This window comes from Diceros bicornis, chromosome 16, assembly GCF_020826845.1.
Source record: "Diceros bicornis minor isolate mBicDic1 chromosome 16, mDicBic1.mat.cur, whole genome shotgun sequence".
NCBI lineage: Eukaryota > Metazoa > Chordata > Mammalia > Perissodactyla > Rhinocerotidae > Diceros > Diceros bicornis.
The window spans coordinates 49,161,837-49,178,437 of NC_080755.1; the positions used below are offsets into that span (position 1 = coordinate 49,161,837).

General features: G+C 41.2%; 1 protein-coding gene across 2 annotated transcripts in view; it reads right to left on the minus strand.

Annotated features, from left to right (window-relative positions):
* The window catches only part of ATP8B1 (ATPase phospholipid transporting 8B1), a 116,163-nt gene that overhangs the window by 29,482 nt on the left and 70,080 nt on the right, over nucleotides 1–16,601 (minus strand). For both annotated transcript variants that reach the window (XM_058557205.1, XM_058557206.1), the window contains exons 3-13: nucleotides 14,829–14,926; nucleotides 13,506–13,619; nucleotides 11,443–11,541; nucleotides 11,267–11,328; nucleotides 8,722–8,794; nucleotides 8,544–8,614; nucleotides 6,934–7,016; nucleotides 6,656–6,814; nucleotides 6,401–6,489; nucleotides 4,007–4,197; nucleotides 1,402–1,610 (exon numbers count right to left, since the gene is read on the minus strand). In XM_058557205.1, coding sequence (XP_058413188.1) covers nucleotides 1,402–1,610; nucleotides 4,007–4,197; nucleotides 6,401–6,489; nucleotides 6,656–6,814; nucleotides 6,934–7,016; nucleotides 8,544–8,614; nucleotides 8,722–8,794; nucleotides 11,267–11,328; nucleotides 11,443–11,541; nucleotides 13,506–13,619; nucleotides 14,829–14,926 — 1,248 coding nt within the window. The remainder of the gene's footprint in view (nucleotides 1–1,401; nucleotides 1,611–4,006; nucleotides 4,198–6,400; nucleotides 6,490–6,655; nucleotides 6,815–6,933; nucleotides 7,017–8,543; nucleotides 8,615–8,721; nucleotides 8,795–11,266; nucleotides 11,329–11,442; nucleotides 11,542–13,505; nucleotides 13,620–14,828; nucleotides 14,927–16,601) is intronic.

The window sequence follows — 16,601 nt, forward strand, 5'->3', positions numbered from 1 at the left end:
AAGAATATTTGATAGAACCATATATGGCCTGAGAAGGCTAAAATATTTCCTATCTGGCTCTTCACAGAAAAAGTTTGTTGACCCCTAGTCTAGAGGTTTGGATACTGGAGCCTGTGTCCCTCTACACTGCAATCTCCTCTGGGGCCAGAATCATGTCATTTGAAGTGCTTTACCCAGCTCAGAACAGACTGCCACCACGCACATGAAAATCATTTCCTCAACCTCTCTTTATCCCACCTTCCTCACTGATGCTCATTATGTGAAAACACGTGCACAGTATAAAGTTTTCTACAAGTGGAAAGCATATGGTGTTCTTTAGCTTTTTTTAAAAACATTGTATTAAGTCTTTATTTAAAAGTTAGAATACTGTAATGCAGTAATATTTTTATAAATATACAGTGTATTTCAGAATATTAGAATGGAAATCAACTTTTTAAAAATAATTGTGGTGAAATACACATAACATAAAACTTACCATCTTGATCTTTTTTTTTCCTGAGGAAGATTAACCCTGAGCTAACATCTGTTGCCAATCTTGCTCGTTTTTTGCTTGAGGAAGCCACAGCGTGGCTGACGAGTGGTGTAGGTCCACACCCAAGATCCTCCGAACCAGGGCCACTGAAGGGGACTGCGCTGAACTTAACCACTATGCCGCGGGGCTGGCCCCCGTCATGACCATTTTTAAGTGCACAGTTCAGAGGCATTAAGTATAATCACATTGTTGCGCAACCATCACCACCATTCACTTCCATTGCTTTTTTCATCTCGTAAAATTGAAACTCTGTACTCATTAAACGCTAACTCCCCATTCCTCTCTCCCTCCAGCTCCTGGCAACCACCATTCTACTTAGTCTCTATAAATTTGACTGCTCCGGATACCTCATGTAAGTGGAGTCACAGATTTGTTCTTTTCTGACTTGCTTATTTCACTTAGCATAATGTCCTCAAGGTTCATCCATGTTGTAGCATGTGCCAGAATTTCCTTTTTTCTTAAGGCTAAGTAATATTCCTTTGTCTGTCTATAGCACATTTTCTTTATCCATTAATCCGTTGGTGGACACTTGGGTCGCTTCCATACTTTGGCTATCATGAGTAAAGTTGCTATGAACATGGGTGTATAAATCTCTCTCTGAGTCTCAGCTTTTGATTCTTTTGGGCATATACCTAGAAGTGGAACTGCTGGATCACACAGTAATTTTGTGTTTAATTTTTTGAGGAATGTGTGCCTATTTCTGACCACTGACCTCTCCCATGCATATGTCCCCAGTGCCACCAGCGATGCTGCTTCAGAACCAGGCCCAGAATGACCAGCAGGGCTCTGCACTGGGAGGGCACCGGCAACTCTGGGACGGCAGGCTGTGTTCACATATGCCCAGGGACTGAGGAAGAGCTTCCACTTACCGTAGATTTGCCCATTGATGCAGCACTTTTTAAAGGTCATGATATTTTGAGTGAGGGTCCCTGTCTTATCAGAGAAAATGTAATGGATCTGCCCAAGCTGCTCATTCAGTGTGGTGGTTCTCGCCTTCGCAGGAGTGTCCTTCTCAGAATAGTACATCTGCAGGTCCCAGTTGATGAAATAACTCTGTCCAAGACGAATCACTTCCACACTAGGAAGACAAAAGATTGCTTTCAAGAGAGTTCTCAGATACGAGTGGCAGGTAGTGGATTTTATCCTCACTTGTGTATACAGGAGCGAGCTGCTTATCTACAAAGAGACAAGCTATGTGGTGGCCCATGCGCCCGGCCTCTGGGTTCTTCTGCCCAAATGCATCCTTCTCCAGCTTCCAGGTCAAAGCCCCCTGCTCAGTGTGATTTCCCACTACCTCCTGAGCACATCCGGTCACAGCACCCCATGTTCAGGACACACAGCCCAGTGGGATGGGTGACACTGCCAAGGGCAGGCACCGCACACATGGCAATCCCTACTCTCTTTTCTCTCATTCTCCACTGCACCCAGGCACAACGGAACAGCTATGTTCACCTTTGCCCCCAATTGTAGGACCCTCATGGACCCTTTGCCCTACAATTGGGAATGAGGGTCCATGAGGTTACAGACTCTGTGTGCTCTCAAGTAGGGCAAAGGGCTTTCGGCAAATAAAAAAACCCCTAAATCATTATTCCACATTGTGAAAAACATAGTTTTTTCTAAATTCTTATAGAATGTGCAAAATAAGATATTCTAAAAGGATCATCTCAATTTTAAAACTGTAAGTGATTAAATAGATCTCAGTTATAAGGAAGCTGTTGACATATCCAGGAACTGTTAAGTGGGAAATTTATAACAGGTTATAACTTCTATAACAAGTTAAACAGATGAAATAATTCCCTCCACTTCTTCTCCCATAAATATTTCTTGAGTGCCTACTATGTACCAGATACCATCCTAGGTACCAGTAAACAAAACAGACAAAATCTCTACTCTTAAGGAGGTCACCTTCTAATGGAGACAGACAAATAAATAAATCAGTTAATATATACTTTATTGGGGGTGAAAATTCTCTGCAGAAAATCAAAGCAGGGTAAGGGCAGATGGAGACCAACAGGGATGGAAGTGACATTTAAAATACAGTGGGTCAGGAAAGGCCAAGGTGATAAGGTGGTGTCTGAGCAGAGACCTGAAGGAAATGAAAGAGCAACTATGCAGATATGGAGGGAAGAATGTTCCAGGACGAGATAAGAGCAGGTACAAAGACCCTGTGGCTGGCACAGGCACCACTGAGGTGTATCCAGAGGCTAGAGTGGTGGGAGCCAGGGAGGTGGCACAGGTGCAGGAGGTAACAGTTGGGCGTGGAGGGCAGAGCATCACATCATTCCAGGCCTCCTGGGTTATAGTGTGGCTTCGATGCGTTTATTCTGAATGAGGTGGAAAGCCTCTGCAGGGTTCCAAACAAAGCAGAAACTATCTGGAATGACCTGACCCAACTTATGCTTAAAAGAACCTTTATTTCCAAGAGAAATAAATCATACTAGTCACATGTCATAACTTTTTTAAACCAAAAACTACATATGCAGTTTATTTCATAACATACATTTATGGTTTTAGACAAAATAATCTATGTAATAGTTCTCTTAACAAGGGTAAAACTCATCTCAGTTTCTTTTAAAGTAACTGCAAACACATGGCTCCCCAGGGCTTTGCTTCATGTTAAAAGAACAATGGTAACTACATGTAATGAAATTAAAAATAAAACAAATGCACATGTAATAAAATTAAAATAAAATAAATGCTTCTAATTACAGGTGTGTATGTGATCCTGTATGCCTCTGGGCTATTACTTACTGGAACTAAGAGCAGCCTCTGGCTGCTGAGTGTATTCCAAGGCACAATCCCCCTCCCAAAGGTCTAAAATCCAATTGACTGGTGACAGTGAACTTTGATATTAAAGTAAAAACGGAAGTAATACCACAAAACAAGGCGATTACTATTTGTAAAAGATATGACCCTGACTCTTTTATTGTGATTGAGATTGAGATGAGAAACAGAACGTTCGAGAGGCTGACGGTGGGCAGAGAGGGTGGCATTCCCACTAGGAAGCAGTAGCCAGGAAGCCCAGGGAGTTTTACAAGTAACGGGTATGGCAGGTGGAGTAAGGAAGACACATAAGAGGTTAGGAAGGCTCCTGAAAAGGAAAACGACTAAGTTTTTCCATGACGTTTTAAATCTTCACCTTCTCCCAGCCTCTTTCTGAAGCTTGGGGGATTGGAGCCCACAGAGAAGGAATCTAACCAGGCGAGTGACTACAGGAGCAGTGTTTGATCTCTGAACTCCAGTAGTCTTATCTGTAAAGAAGTCAAGATACGAGGTGCCGTGCCTGGTGCAGGACACACACTCAAATATTAATGTTCTTTCTCTATATAACCCTCAATTCTGAAATGAAAGTTATTTCCTTACTTGTTCGTTATGACCTTTGAAACAATTATTGCTAGAAACGAAGGTGCCAAGTTGGGAAAATGTACCGTGTTCTTCCTTTAAAGCGGAAGGCCAAAGAGAAGACAACCTTACCTGACATAAAGAGAGATAGGCACCAGGGTGTTTAGAATAATGATGTAGCCCCAGAAATTTAGGAATCCACTGTAGGAGGGTGTGTAGTCTTCTCCATCATAGAGGTACCAAGAATAATTGCCAACCTGAGCCTCCCAGTAAGCATGGCCAATGGCAAGGCCAGCAGAAAGCAGGATAAGAACAATGATGATCTAGAAGACAAACAACATGTAAGTGTACTCTCAAGATGGACCGCCACCCCCATGCATTTCATAGATGTTAATTTTTTTTTTTTTTTTTTGTGAGGAAGATCAACCCTGTGCTAACATCCGCCAATCCTCCTGTTTTTTTGCTGAGGAAGACGGCCCTGGGCTAACATCTGTGCCCATCTTCCTCCACTTTATATGAGACGCCGCCACAGCATGGCTTGCCAAGCAGTGCGTCGGTGCGCGCCCGGGATCCGAACCGGCGAACCCCGGGCCGCCGCAGCGGAGCGCGCGCACTTAACCGCTTGTGCCACCAGGCTGGCCCCTCATAGATGTTAATTTACTCAATACTTTACATGTTTATGACAATTTAGTAGTCTGTGAAAACAACACACTTAAAATAAAAGCAGTGCCGTAAGAATGCTTTGAAAGTCTATTTGATTTCTATGATGGATTGACTTATCCCACACACTACACAAAAGAGATGGTTTTCTTCCCACAATTATCTTTCAGAAGAGAAAGTGGAATCTTATACTCAAATCCTTAAACGTTCTCATATTACAGGGCATTCTTTCAATTACTCTTACTTTGAACAATAACATACGGTTTGGGGAAGACAGCTTACCTCACATGAAACAATTTCAAAGAATGCTAAATTGGGATGCTTATAGAAAACGTTCGATGGAAATGATTTCTTAAAAAAGAAGGCAAGGAAATTTCACCCAGATTTGGGTAACTATTCCTGAAGGTTTAATGATCACTTAACGTTAAGATCATTTAAGAAGCAATATAGTCAGTATTCTGTTGCAGAAATTATGAGTATATACTTAAGGAGTGAATAAAAAAGTCACTGTCCTAGTGGTATTTGGGGCTAGGAATAAAATTTCCAGGGACAGATTGAAATGTCTGGACACAGATTCCAAAAGTGCTATATTCAAAACAACGTGGCACAGAAGGGGAGACGATGAGCTCCTCGTGAGTGCTCTAGTCATAACCAAGACAGTGACACGGAAGATGCACAAGAAAAGTTTAAATAAAGTTTTCATGAGATGTGGGAGCAGGGAAAAAGAGCTGTTTCTTGAATTAATATATTACTTTTATACGATTTAAAATATGTATATGCAATTAAAGTATTATAAGTCCCTAAAAGTTTATGTATTCAAATTAAACTAAATACCTGAAAAAAAATTAATTCTCATTGGGAAATTGGAGGACTGGCTAATATTTGGGGCCTCCGTACGTGCAGAAGAGTTAACATAGCAGGCCTGAGACTGCTATCCTTTGAAGGCCTGCTTGCAAGGTTAGTCCTTGGCTGGCATCTGGGAACTTGGATTTGGGGACGGTTTCCTGATTCTCTGATAAGAATGGCTCATTGTGCCTGGTTGTGTAAAACAATATGGTTTATGCTGAGCACCTGCATTCCTTCGGAGAGTCTGGGATTTTGGTACATGCCACGCAGACAGGCCTATGTGACCAGACCCCAATAAAACCCTGGGCACTGAGTCTCCAATGAACTTCCCTGGTACAGACAGCATTTCACATGGGCTGTCGCAAATTGTCACTGAGTGAATTAAGTGTGTCTTGTGTGTGAGACCCCCCCGGGGAGAGAACTCTTAGAAGCTTGCACTTAGTTTCCTCCGGGCTTGGCCTTTTGCTGATCTTGCTTTGTAATATGTTATAATAAGTCATAAGTGTGAGTGCAACTATACGCTGAATTCTGTGAGGCCTTCTAGTGAATCATCGGACCTGGGGGTGGTCTTAGGGACCCTCAACACACACTTAAACTTGCCTTATATGTGGACTTAAAAATATGTTGGAAAAAAAAGGTTTGCTTTTAAGAGAACTATCCCTATGGGAAATTAACAGCAGTAAAATCAACCCAACATTGACTTCAGAAGCCCAGTCCCACTAACTTATCTAAGTCTCCCTGGTTTTCCAACTGGTCATTCCAGGCAACAAAATATTCAACTACCCAGGGCACCCTACAACTGGAATTTCCATTCCCAGGGGGATTCTCCTATTAGAAATGTAGCATTTCTGAGAAAAAGTGAGGGAATCCCCTCTCTCCCCGTCCAACCTTGGAGCACCTCAAGCAGTTTTCTCTTTGGCCTACAGAGGTAAGATTTCTTTCCAGTAGAAAAACATACAACAAAATTAGAGCAAAAGACAGCAGTGTAGCTTCTCATCTACCAAAACAGAAAGTAAATACCGTATAAACCATGTAGTTCATCAAGTAATCAATTTTAGTTCTTTTAAATCTGGTTTTCCCACTGTTCTTCATTATTTTAGTGTCAGCACCTAAAAATGGAAAATTCAATACAATCAGCAATTGGAAAAATCAATTCACTGGCATGTCAATAAAATTACTCTTCCTTTGGTCTCGATGAAGGACAGAAAATCAATCCTCTTCTTTCGATCTTAAATGTGCATATAATACCAATTTCCCAAGAAACTCTGAAAGTACCTGCAAAAATGACCAATCCATGGCAGAAATCGGTGTTCCTCATTACACAGCCACGTAACAAAATTTTATCAGCATCCAAAGGAAAACTTGTGTTTCTCCAAAATAGTGTTCCTATAAATTTATCCAGTCGGTTATTGGGTTCTTCACATTCAATAAAACCTTTAAAAAAGATATGATTTACATAAGTTCTCACACATGAAAGATTTTCTGGTTTTAATTAATAGGAACCGAATCAAGCCATTAAAATTTAATACAGAGTAAGACGTGTTTGCACAAACCATCAAATGTTGCCAATGAATTTTCTCTTTGGAGATATTGGTGTGTGATTTCAAGTGCCATTTTGAACTTTAAGTTGGTTTCTCTAAAAGGAGATAGATAAAAAGAGAATTAAATGAACAAACTGTGGAGTTTGAGAGAGAATATAAAGAAAATTGTACAAAGTAATATTAGGTATACCTAGAAACAAAAGGTAAGAAATTAGCTTTTTCTAACTCTCTGTTCCTCTTGGAACCTCCGGTTTTCTCTCTGAACTAGAGAAAAACTCCTGACCTGGGAAATGTTGGTCCCCTTTGTTGTTTGTCATTGTGGGCCAGTAGGGATAGGACAGAGGCACCCACAAGCTTCCCTTCATCCTTCTTACTAACTTAACTCTTACCATCAGCCTGGACTATCAAACTGCTGTTGAAAAACTTAGCTTCTAATATTTAATCACACTAAGATGATTCTACAAAATATAGTTGTTACAGACAGTCTCTAGACTCAGTCAACTTATTATGTTCCAGAGTAAATACCTGGATCCCATGTCTTTGAAAGATAATTCTGAGAAAGGAGATGGTAATCTTACCCCCAATACTTGGCATGTCCCACCCACAGTGCAAGGGAAGTCACGTGTGAGAGGACATGCAGGGTCAGGCTGAGCACACGTGCTCTGGAGAGCAATGCTGCCTTCTCACGATGGACATCCTTTTATGGGCTTCACAAATAGAAGTTCACCAGCAGTTCTCAACTTTCCCATTCTGTTTTTTTCTGACAGGGCATGTTCAGATTTTATATCTTTGTAAAGCTTTAGAATTTCTCACTCATGGGAATAGCAGCTGTTTCCTAATTAAGACCGAACAATCAATCGACTGATTTATAGAGCAAAGAAAGACGTAGTTTTTACTCAGATGATCTCACTCTCCATGAAGAAGCTTATGCACATCTAGGGCATGGGGAAAGGGGTTTACGCCAGAGTGGGCAAGGCAGGCACTAGCTGAGAGCCAGCCCAGGGGAGCAGTGTCCCAACTCTGCCACTTACTGCGTGACCTTGGGCAGGCTACTTCACCACCTCGTGCCTCAGTTTCCTTATGGGTAATGTCGAGATAATAATAATACTCATCTCAAAGGGTTGTTGAGATTAAATGAGCTAACATGTAAAGTTAATGCAACCTATAGGCACTCAATAAATGCACTGAAAACTGGTCAAAAACAGAACTTGATTCTCTTTCAAGTGGTGGTATCATAACCAACACCAACAAAGGGAGAATTCAAAACTGTCTATTGGCAAAGACTTTAAAAACCTGTTCTTTTTCTCTGAAATAGATTATATTAATAGTCATTCCCATGTGTTTGGACACTGCTTAGCAGTTTACCAAGGGCTCAGGCATACATTCTGCCGTTGATCCTTTTACCTCCCCTGAAAGGTAGGGGAAAGGCAGGTTTGAGAGCTCAACTTTACAGAGGGAATAAAACAAAGAGGTCAGTCTACTAGGGAGACTGCTGGACGGCCAACAAGTGGCAGAGGCAAGGCCAGATCTCCGGGCTTCTTTTCCAGAGTGCACAGCTTTCAACGTAATGACTGTGCCTTCAAAGGTCAGCTTTAAAACAGGCCCCTCTAAGGCATGCTTACCCATCGAGCTCAGCCGTTTCGACATAGCAGAGGCTGTTAGGTTCAGAGCTGGACAGCAGCAGGATGTCAGCCTGTTCAAAACAAAACACACCAATAACACAGAGACCCCACAGGCGAAACCGAGCACCAGGTCAGAGGAGAGAACAAGGAACGAGAGACGCAGAGCTTGTTCACTTACTGGAATAAAATCATTTTTTTTCAGACGAATGACATCTCCAACTTGAATCTCTTTCCACTTGGCAATTTTGAATCTAGATATTAAAAATAATGAAAGTTTATTGGTTTTTTAAAAGCTACTGGCAAGGGATTTGGAATTATTCTTTCTGGAAGCCAAAGATTCTGGGAAAACATGTAAATCACAGGGAAAAGGTTTGCTAAAATTCAGCCATTTAACGATTAAGGGGTCATGAGAATCGTATTATCCTTTGAAGGAAGGAACAATGATGGTGATGACTTTGATGTTTCTTTCCATTCTATGTCATGTAATAATGGGTTAATGGGGGCTACTTAAATCTGTGGCAAGGAGATACATGCCACCTTTTTATTTTTACTCATGTCCTATGTTCCCACCTCTCCTGTTCTCTTTCCTCTCAGTGATTCATCACCTCTTCTGTGCTAGTTCCAGGACAGGAAGGCATCATGGCTTCCACATGGGCCACTTGGAATCCTCATGGAGCTTTAGAGCTTGCCTCCTCTATAACATTTAAATTATCTTTGTAATGAGTATGTATCACTTTTATAAGGAAGGCATAGCTAACTTACAGGCAAAACCATTAATTCTAAACTCACTGATTCTAATAAGGATATTGATAAAATAAAATTAAAAGATTACTATCTTCAGTATTAAATTTCATAGGAAATATCCATTTAAATGTCTAACAAATCAGCCTTTAAAGGGGGCCGGCCCCATGGCTTAGCGGTTAAGTGCGCGCGCTCTGCTACTGGCGGCCCGGGTTCGGATCCCGGGCGCGCACTGACGCACTGCTTCTCCGGCCATGCTGAGGCAGCGTCTCACATACAGCAACTAGAAGGACGTACAACTATGACATACAACTATCTACTGGGGCTTTGAGGAGAAAAAGGGGAAAAAAAAAGTTGGAAGATTGGCAATAGATGTTAGCTCAGGGACAGTCTTCCTCAGCAAAAAGAGGAGGATCAGCACGCATGTTAGCTCAGGGCTGATCTTCCTCATAAAAAAAAAAAAAATTTTTAAAGTTTTAAAATATAGTAGTCTGTTTTAAAGGTTTTCACATAAAGAAAAGACATCCCTAACAGATATTATGAACCTACAACTAAGAAACTTAATTCTTTTGGAGGCAGAAATCTAATGACTATGTTTGTCTTCCCATGAATTTATGGGTAAAAGAGAGCTGGAGATTTAAAATACATTTTAAATATATCCTTATACCCCAGTTTCCCCAATTTTATAAGAATTTGATACGTAATTCTTAATCCCAGGATTTTTTTTTTAAATTTGGCTTACCTTTCAATAAAAGGAATTGTGGTTAGTTTACATTTCAATATTTCTAAAATTATAAATTAGCAATTTGTGTGTGGGTCTCAAATTATAAATGAACAAGTTGAGCACCTTCTTGCCACAGCTCTTTGGGGGGTATTAGAGGCAATTCCATTGGACTCTTCCATTGTGATGTCCCAATTTCCCCTCGGGAGGCCCCCGCTGCCCTGCCCCACAGATGCCCAAGTCCCCACAAAGGCTTGACCCCACTCCAGGGGCTGCTGGGGCCATGGCCCTGCCAGATATGCACCCCCAGCCCCAAATTCAAGGCAACTCAGAGCTACTCTTTACAGTGTAGATAGCCAGGCTGTGGGCTAAACAGAGTGTGTGGGCTAGCTATGAATCTCACCACCATTCATGACAAGGATGCTAAGTGACTTGAAAGGTAACCTTCGGGACAGAATCTATTGATTTGTGAGGGAAAAAAAGCCATCTAAACATATTTATAGATTGATGTGTCTATATTCAAATCAGACACCATTAAAGTGTGGATGTAAATCGGTTATTTTCCTGAGTGTTGACACATAAAAAGTCTGAATTAGGCCTTAGTCACTATTTTTAGCACTTGAATTTGTAGTTCTGCCTCAAGGTCTTTGCTCAAAAAAACATCTCAGTACTGATCCCTGAGTTGGCACTTCGGTCACAGTTGACTACGTTAATTTAACAAACATTTACTGAGCACTTGCTGTGTTTTGGAGGCTCTGGTGGACCCCAAAACAAATACCGTCAGGACAGTCTCCTCAAGAAACTTGTAGTTCCGGACAGAAAATGAGGCATCTACACAAATAATTCCAATAAAATTCAGAACATAGTAAGAAAGATGAAAACTAAATGCTGTGAAAGCCCAGTGAAGGAAGAAATCACTCCAGCTGGAGAATTGGGAAAGAAGTCAAGACATTTGAGCAAAGCCTGAACAGGATAAGTTTGGGAACAGTAGAGATGACGGCAGCACATTCCGGGCTAAAGGAGTTATGTAAACACAGCAGTGATGAGGACACAGCCCAGTCAGGCAACAGCCTGTAACCCAATTTGGGTATAGTCTCTGGGTCACAAGGAGGGAGAAAAGTCTTAGTAAATTAAGAGAAGCCTTGACAATGAAAGGTTAATGCACTGATAGACTTCTAATAGCTATCTCTAGGTATGTTTCTAGACATATGTATATGTTACATCCTTGTAACTAAGTTACAAATTAGGAAAGGCACAGTACCTGCCATCTTTAATGACTTCACACGTCCTATTGTTGATTTTGTTATCCATTTTATGGCGAGCCTTTAGAAGAGAGATGGGGAAAGGTTATTTTAATAATCTCAAAATGTAAAGTATTAGTGCCAAACTAAAATAAGCTTGCAGCAGTGAGGAGAAAGTTGCATGAGAAATCCTTACCACATCGTCCACCAGGTCTTTGATCGCCGTAATGCCCAGCACTATGAGCAAGGGCACCAGGGTGGTATACCAGGCCAGGGTCGTGATTTGAGGGATTGACTGAAAGAAAGAAAAAGGCATACACGTGTGCCCAGGAAGGCATCACTAACCTACAGGTAACCGCTCATTCTAAGCTTGCTGATTCTAAGTCTGATCTCCATCATCATCTAAGTCTATATCCTGCAGAGCAGGCAGGGAAAGGCCTCTGAGCATCCAGCTAACCTCTTTCTTGTGGCTCTCCCTCTAGCTCCTGGCCTCCTGGAACAGAGCCCAGAGGACAGTGGCTTCTGAAATTGTCTCATTATGACCTTAACTGGACACCAAGGAGGTTTTGTAACATGATACCTAAAAGAGAACTGCTCTAAACCTTTTGTGAAAGTCATCATCAACAGGCGGGAGGGCAGCAGGGGGTGCTGCGTAGTCCTGGAACCTTTAGGGAAGGCATACAGCAGGCTCTACACTGCTGGTTGCTCAGCCAGTGGTCTCTGAGGGTCCCATGATGGAAGCAAAGATGGTAGTAGGTAGTGGTTGCTTCTGAAAGCTAGTGATTGGGTGGGGCATCACTGGGGGCACTAGAAGCAAGCGCTTCTTTCATGGGCATCGCTGTTGGTCCAGCTAAGAAAGAGGCTGGCCTTGCAGGAAGCCCCATCTCCATCAAGACAGCCTCCCAGTTGGAACAAAAGATTGGGAGGCAAGTTTAGTAAAGATCCCTTGTAACCACCCTATTGATCATTAGGACATAAAATGGAGCAGTTAAAATGACAGGCTTTGGAGTCAAACTCCTGGATCCAAGTCCTGCCCAGCTCTACCACTTCGGGCTAGGTGCCTTCGAGCAAGTTCCCTTACCTTGCCAGGCCTCAGTTCTTCTCTGCAACATGGAGGTTATGATAGTGCTTACACAGAGTACAAGAATTAAGGAAAGTAACAGTGCAAGTAAAGGGCTGACTAAAGCTGTTACTATTATCCTAATTTGGATTGCCAGACCTTAAGAAAAGATCATTGGGGGGTGGTTGGAAGAGAGAAAGATCATTTCTCACACTATTGTCAACGCATGGAACTCCCCTTTTCCCTGTTAGAAGGGAGTAAGGGAAAAGTAGCCCACTTATCACACAGCAGCACCTTATGATTTGTAGTGTTTATCTCTACACAAGCTTGTCTCAAAGGCCTCTTTGGATAAGAGGACCATCCTTTACTATCAAGTCAGCAGGTCCTATGTTCTACTAAATCTGTTGAGTATCCATTTCTCTCTCATGTCTTCTCTCCTCTCCACTCTATGAGTCCTCCATCCCCATGCAGGCATACAGGCTAGCATTTTCATAAAACCGTACTGGGTGAATCCCAGCAGAGGAGACTGTTTTCCAAATCCAAGGCTTGATGTAAAGAATCTGATAAAACCAAGTGGATACGCTATCCTTTGTAACCTGCACATCAGGTGCTAAAGGTTGATACTCTGAGTGGTAACTAGGGGGTGTCAAGTTCCCTTGATTATCACAACAGTTCCTAAAGAGATAAAATGAATGCTGTCCAGATAAGTGAATGATAGTTTGCCACAATTAAGGAAAAAAAAGCCTTTTCCAATGTAGAATCAGTTCACAAAAATAACTGATTGAGATTTATGACCAAAATATTAATTGAAATCAACAATTTATTCTTGGGGAAATTAAGCATCTAAATAGAAAATAAAAGGCAAGCATAAAAAATAGATTTAATTTTAAGACACAATAATTTTACAAAATGAAGATCTTAATTTTATTCACTTCAGGGAAGCCAGTCTTCATATCCACATCAATATGGAATTGAATTTTTAAAAATATAGAATTAAAATAACATTTCCATTTGCTTCTTTTCCCTGTTCATTTAACAATGATTGAGCTGGTTCATACACGAGGCATGTTCCCATAAGGGCAGAACTGCGATACTAATATAAAAAACTTTCAAGATTATTCACATTATATGCATCCACAATTTAAGTGTTATTGAGTCACCATAATTTAAAACTGATTTAAGATAAGAAAGGGCATTACCTGTAAGATGAGAAGGATCAGGAAGTAGAAATTGGCTGCTCTCTTAAACTGCTCAAACAAATTCATTGGTAGAAAGGTAATCACATTATACTTGTATGTTTTAATTGCATTATTCTGTTGGAAAAAATAAGAAAGTCATTCTAAATGATGCCACACATTTATCACAATGTATACACATCTGCAAAAATCACTAAGCCCTGTGGCCCACAGTGACACAGGGACATAATTTGTTATTCGGAAAGATATTGAGATTTCCTTTAAGCTTTTAATTCTAGCCAGGCCTCAGAACGACACCTTGGAGGTTTACGTGAGAGACAGTAACAAGACGCAGACATTTCACCTCAACAGGGTCTTTGGCAAATCCACTTGTGACCAAATGGATCCTGCTGTCAGATTCCTTGATCCCTTAGAGCCTCTTAGAAAACGGGCAAAGGAGACATCAACATGGGCGGCAAGCTGGAAAAGTATCACTCTTATTTAAGAGTGGGGTCTTTGCAGATGTAATCAAGTAACAGTGAAGTCGTACTGGATTAAGGCGGGCCCTAATCCAATGACTAGCGTCTTTAGAGGAAGAAGAAAATTGGACACAGACATAGAGACACCGAGGGAGATGCCCATGAGAAGATGGAGGCAGAGACTGGAGTGATGTGTCTAAAAGCCAAAGCAATCACCAGAATACAGGGGAGAAGCTTAGAATAGAGTTTCCCTCAGATCTTCCAGAAGGAACCGAGACCTTGCTGACACCTTGATTTTGGACATCTGGCCCCTGAACTGTTATTAATAAATTTCTGTTGTCTTAAACCACCCAGCTCGTGGTACTCTGTAACAGCAATTCTAGTGAAATAATAGACACCTCACATTTAAGCCCACGCTTAACAGGTGTTCTTTAGCATATTCAAAGGTAACAAGCATTTTTTAGGTGAAAGTATCTTCAGTCTCTAAATCTACCACAAGCAGAGGAGGGGGAGATTAGTTGTTAAGATTCCTTTCAAATTCTTACTACTTTCAAACATAAGACTTCTGTGACATTATTGTATATTCTTTGTAAAACATTTTTAAGAGAGCTTTGCACATATATAGGGACATTTTCAATCTACATAATTTTGTTTTGTTTTGTTTCAAGCCACTCTTACACACTCTCAGGGTAGTTAAACTTAATGTGATGAATAAAAATGACATCCTATAGAACTAACAATGATTATCGACGGCCCCAGGCCAGGGGTTACTTGGAAGGCAGGTGTCACACAAAATTAGTAAGCATGGCAGCTACTGGGAAAAACTGGCTTTTAATAAAGATAATTCAGAAAGTTAAAATCAACTTACCGCGTATTTGCTCTCCTTAATACAAAAGAACTTAGTGTTCATAAAATGAGGTTGTTCGTGGAAGCTTCGATCATTTGCTTTGACTTGCCATGTACAGTCTTTAAAAAAGAAAGAGAAAAAAATCCATCAGATAGGAAATTAGCATGTTGTTATGAGTTGAATTATGTCCTTCCCAGATTCATATGTTGAAGCCCTAACCCCTACCCCATACCTTATTTGAAAATAGGGTCATTTGAAAATATGACCTTATTTGGAAATAGAGTCATTGCAGATGTAATCAAGTTACAATGAAGTCATTAGAGTGGACCCTAATAAATATGACTGATGTACTTATAAAAAAAATAAATTGGGACACAGAGATACACATAGAGGGAAGATAATGTGAAGTCACAGGGAAAAGACGGCCACCTACAAGCCAAGGAGAGAGGCCTGGAACAGATCCTTCCCTCACAGCTCTCAGAAGGAACCAACACCGCCAAGTAGATGCCACTCGAAGTCTGATCTGAGACTTTCAGCCTCCGGAACTATGAGATAAGAAATTTCTGCCATTTAAGAGAGCCAGTTTGTGGTACTTTTTTACGGCAGCCCTAGCAAACTATGAACATGCTGTAACTTGATCAACTGTTCATAGAACATCAGAACTCTAAAAAAGTAACCCTCATTTAAACACGGCCCAAACAAAAAACCCAGAACTCCAGAAGGTCACAGCTAAATTAAGTTAAATTATTTTTCAAATTCATTTACTTGGTTTGTAAAATTTATAACCCATTAAATACTTAGTGAATGAATAAATGAAAGAAAAAAGGCATCACTAATTCAATACTTTTGAATCCTAATCATAAATCAGTGTTGTGCATTACTTTACTCTGATCGCCAATATCTGTCATGTTTCTAAGTTCATTTCATGTACTTAGTGTCACGTCTACCACTCAAGCCCCCTGTCTAAACTCCAGAGAACTTTAGAAAGTCTATAGCTTCTCTGTTGCTAGAGGGAACAATTCTCACGCAACAGGTGTCTCCTAAAACCTTCTCTGACATGCTGGAAGTACCCTTTAAGGACATGCTTGCAGACCTTCTGAATGAACAGGAAAGGTAAAGTTCACAGGCAGTGAGATGTAGTTTCTCTCTGGCTCAATTCTTTTCTATCTCAATGGCGGAGCCCAGCACCTAATGGAAATTTCGGCGAAAGGGACCGTCCAACATAGAGATGAGTAACCTGGCAGTCAGGCTGCATCTGCAGGGGAAAGAAATTTCCACCCACTTGTATGGTCTTTGCCCATCTACTCTTGGCTTCTACTGTCCCATGATGCATAGCTCTAAAGCTAACATTAGTTCAGTGCTTACCACATGCCAAGCATCATGCCAAATAGTTCATATCTCAATTTTACAGCTGAGGAAACAGGATCAGTAACTTGAAGAGTGGGAGAATCAGAATTCAAAGTCTGGCAGTCTGACTCCCGCCCACCTCGCTGTACTGACTGAGCCTTCTTTCATGACTTATGCTCCAAACCACCAGGAGAACTCTGCCAGCGAGCCACCTTGGGAGGGTCATTTATGAGTATAGGGTCAACCTTCCCACTGTTACCCAGGTATCAGGCTGTGCTTGGTCTCCTAACAGGAAGGCATAAGCATGCCGCTGCTACGAAAGCTCAAGACAAGGATGTTACAAATCAGGAGGGAAAGGCGAGGAAGCGCCTCTTTGGCATTAGGTTCTCCAATGACTTGTGTGTTCGAATGTGCATGCCACATGAACTTCCCTTGTGTGACACACAT